General features: G+C 38.7%; 1 protein-coding gene across 1 annotated transcript; it reads left to right on the forward strand.

Annotated features, from left to right (window-relative positions):
- On the forward strand, positions 1-1,496 carry LOC122572391 (mitochondrial import inner membrane translocase subunit Tim17-A-like). Its single transcript, XM_043737310.1, has 3 exons — positions 1-93; positions 724-1,009; positions 1,297-1,496. The coding sequence occupies exons 1-3, from the start codon at positions 1-3 to the stop codon at positions 1,494-1,496; spliced, it is 579 nt and encodes a 192-aa protein (XP_043593245.1).

The raw sequence follows: 1,496 nt of genomic DNA on the forward strand, positions 1-1,496 counted from the left end.
ATGGAATATAATCGTGAACCGTGTCCCTGGAGAATAGTGGACGATTGCGGAGGTGCCTTCACCATGGGCGCCATTTGTGGCACACTTTTTCAAGTAAGTCATTTATACACATACAGTGGCTCACTGACTTTTGAACACTTACCACAGGATTCTTGTATGTGTATATTATGCATGTGGTATATAATATATCCTGAAATTTCATTAACAGTATTATGAGTCATATCTGGCATGATTATTAGCAGAATTTAAAACCAGTTTGAAAATGTAATATAAAAATGAATGAAAATGTATATAAGAACAGTGGAAAAGAAAAGAAAAAAAAGGTAAAAGAGGAATTATAAAATACTGCAAACACGAAAGAGGAGAAGGGGTAACGCAATGCTTTCCTGTTTATATTTTCCTTGTCTTTCGCTCAATTTGATGAAATTCTAAAAATATAAACTACACGCTTCTAGATACAAGTATCCTATTATTTTCGTTAAAGAATTAAAACACGCATCGATTAGTCTATACAAAACTTTGTATAAATCTATCTAAAAGAATAACTGCAACCTTAAAATCTTTAAAGCGCGGTCGCTTCTAGAATGGATATATGTGTTACTTTTGTTCATTTAATTTTGTCCAATGATATTCTATCCCGTCTTCTAAAACTATAGTTTTGTCCTAGTTACGTAGAACATGCAGTATACCAGCTGAGAGCTAATCATTTTTCTTTTCAAGCAGAGCGCCATCGGTTTCCGAAACGCACCATCGGGATTCCAACGACGCCTCCACGGCGGCCTAACGACAGTAAAAAACCGTGTTCCTCAAATCTCCGGCAACTTTGCTGTCTGGGGCGGCCTTTTCTCTGCTATCGAGTGCACCTTGATCCGCTGTCGTCGTAAAGAAGACCCGTGGAATTCCATATTGAGCGGAGCGCTGACTGGAGGCGTTTTAGCCGCCAGAACCGGATTTGTATCGATGATAGGCAGCGCTACCGTTGGTGGCATCTTCTTAGCTCTCGTTGAAGGCAAGTATCGCAATTATTATAATCCAAATTAGCTATTAACGATTGAAAATCACCGTAATGCGAACATCACACTTACACCGTAGAGAACGAAACACTTCACTCGAAAGAAATACAAAGTATTTCATTTTCATTTCTATCTATTTATCATTTTTACGGTAGCTTAATCGATATTCTGTCACCTTAGACCGCCATTTTTCATTTAAACGAAAATTAACATTTACTCGATGATGTTTACTCTCGTAAACATTATAAAAATAATCGTTACGTTTTATCTCTGATTTCGAAAGGATTCGGAATAATGGCGACGCGACTTCACGCAGATTCTTTCGCTCAACACATGCAGATGTACGAAATGGAGAATCTTCCGGAGTTCACCGGACTTGCGCCGAAAGCGAGAATAGGGTTTACTGGCGCGCCGATTAACGTGGATGTGCCGATGCAGATGAATGGTAATAGCGTGGAGGTTGATATGATCAAAGGTAGATGA

Source organism: Bombus pyrosoma, linkage group LG11 (genome assembly GCF_014825855.1).
Source record: "Bombus pyrosoma isolate SC7728 linkage group LG11, ASM1482585v1, whole genome shotgun sequence".
In the NCBI taxonomy this organism is placed as follows: Eukaryota; Metazoa; Arthropoda; class Insecta; order Hymenoptera; family Apidae; genus Bombus; species Bombus pyrosoma.

Bases quoted from the DNA above. Each gene is read 5' to 3' on its own strand.
- LOC122572391 (XM_043737310.1), top strand. From the start codon at position 1: ATGGAATATAATCGTGAACCGTGTCCCTGGAGAATAGTGGACGATTGC. The intron at 94-723 runs GTAAGTCATTTA...CTTTTCAAGCAG, and splicing joins TTTGTGGCACACTTTTTCAA to AGCGCCATCGGTTTCCGAAA. The intron at 1,010-1,296 runs GCAAGTATCGCA...TGATTTCGAAAG, and splicing joins CTTCTTAGCTCTCGTTGAAG to GATTCGGAATAATGGCGACG.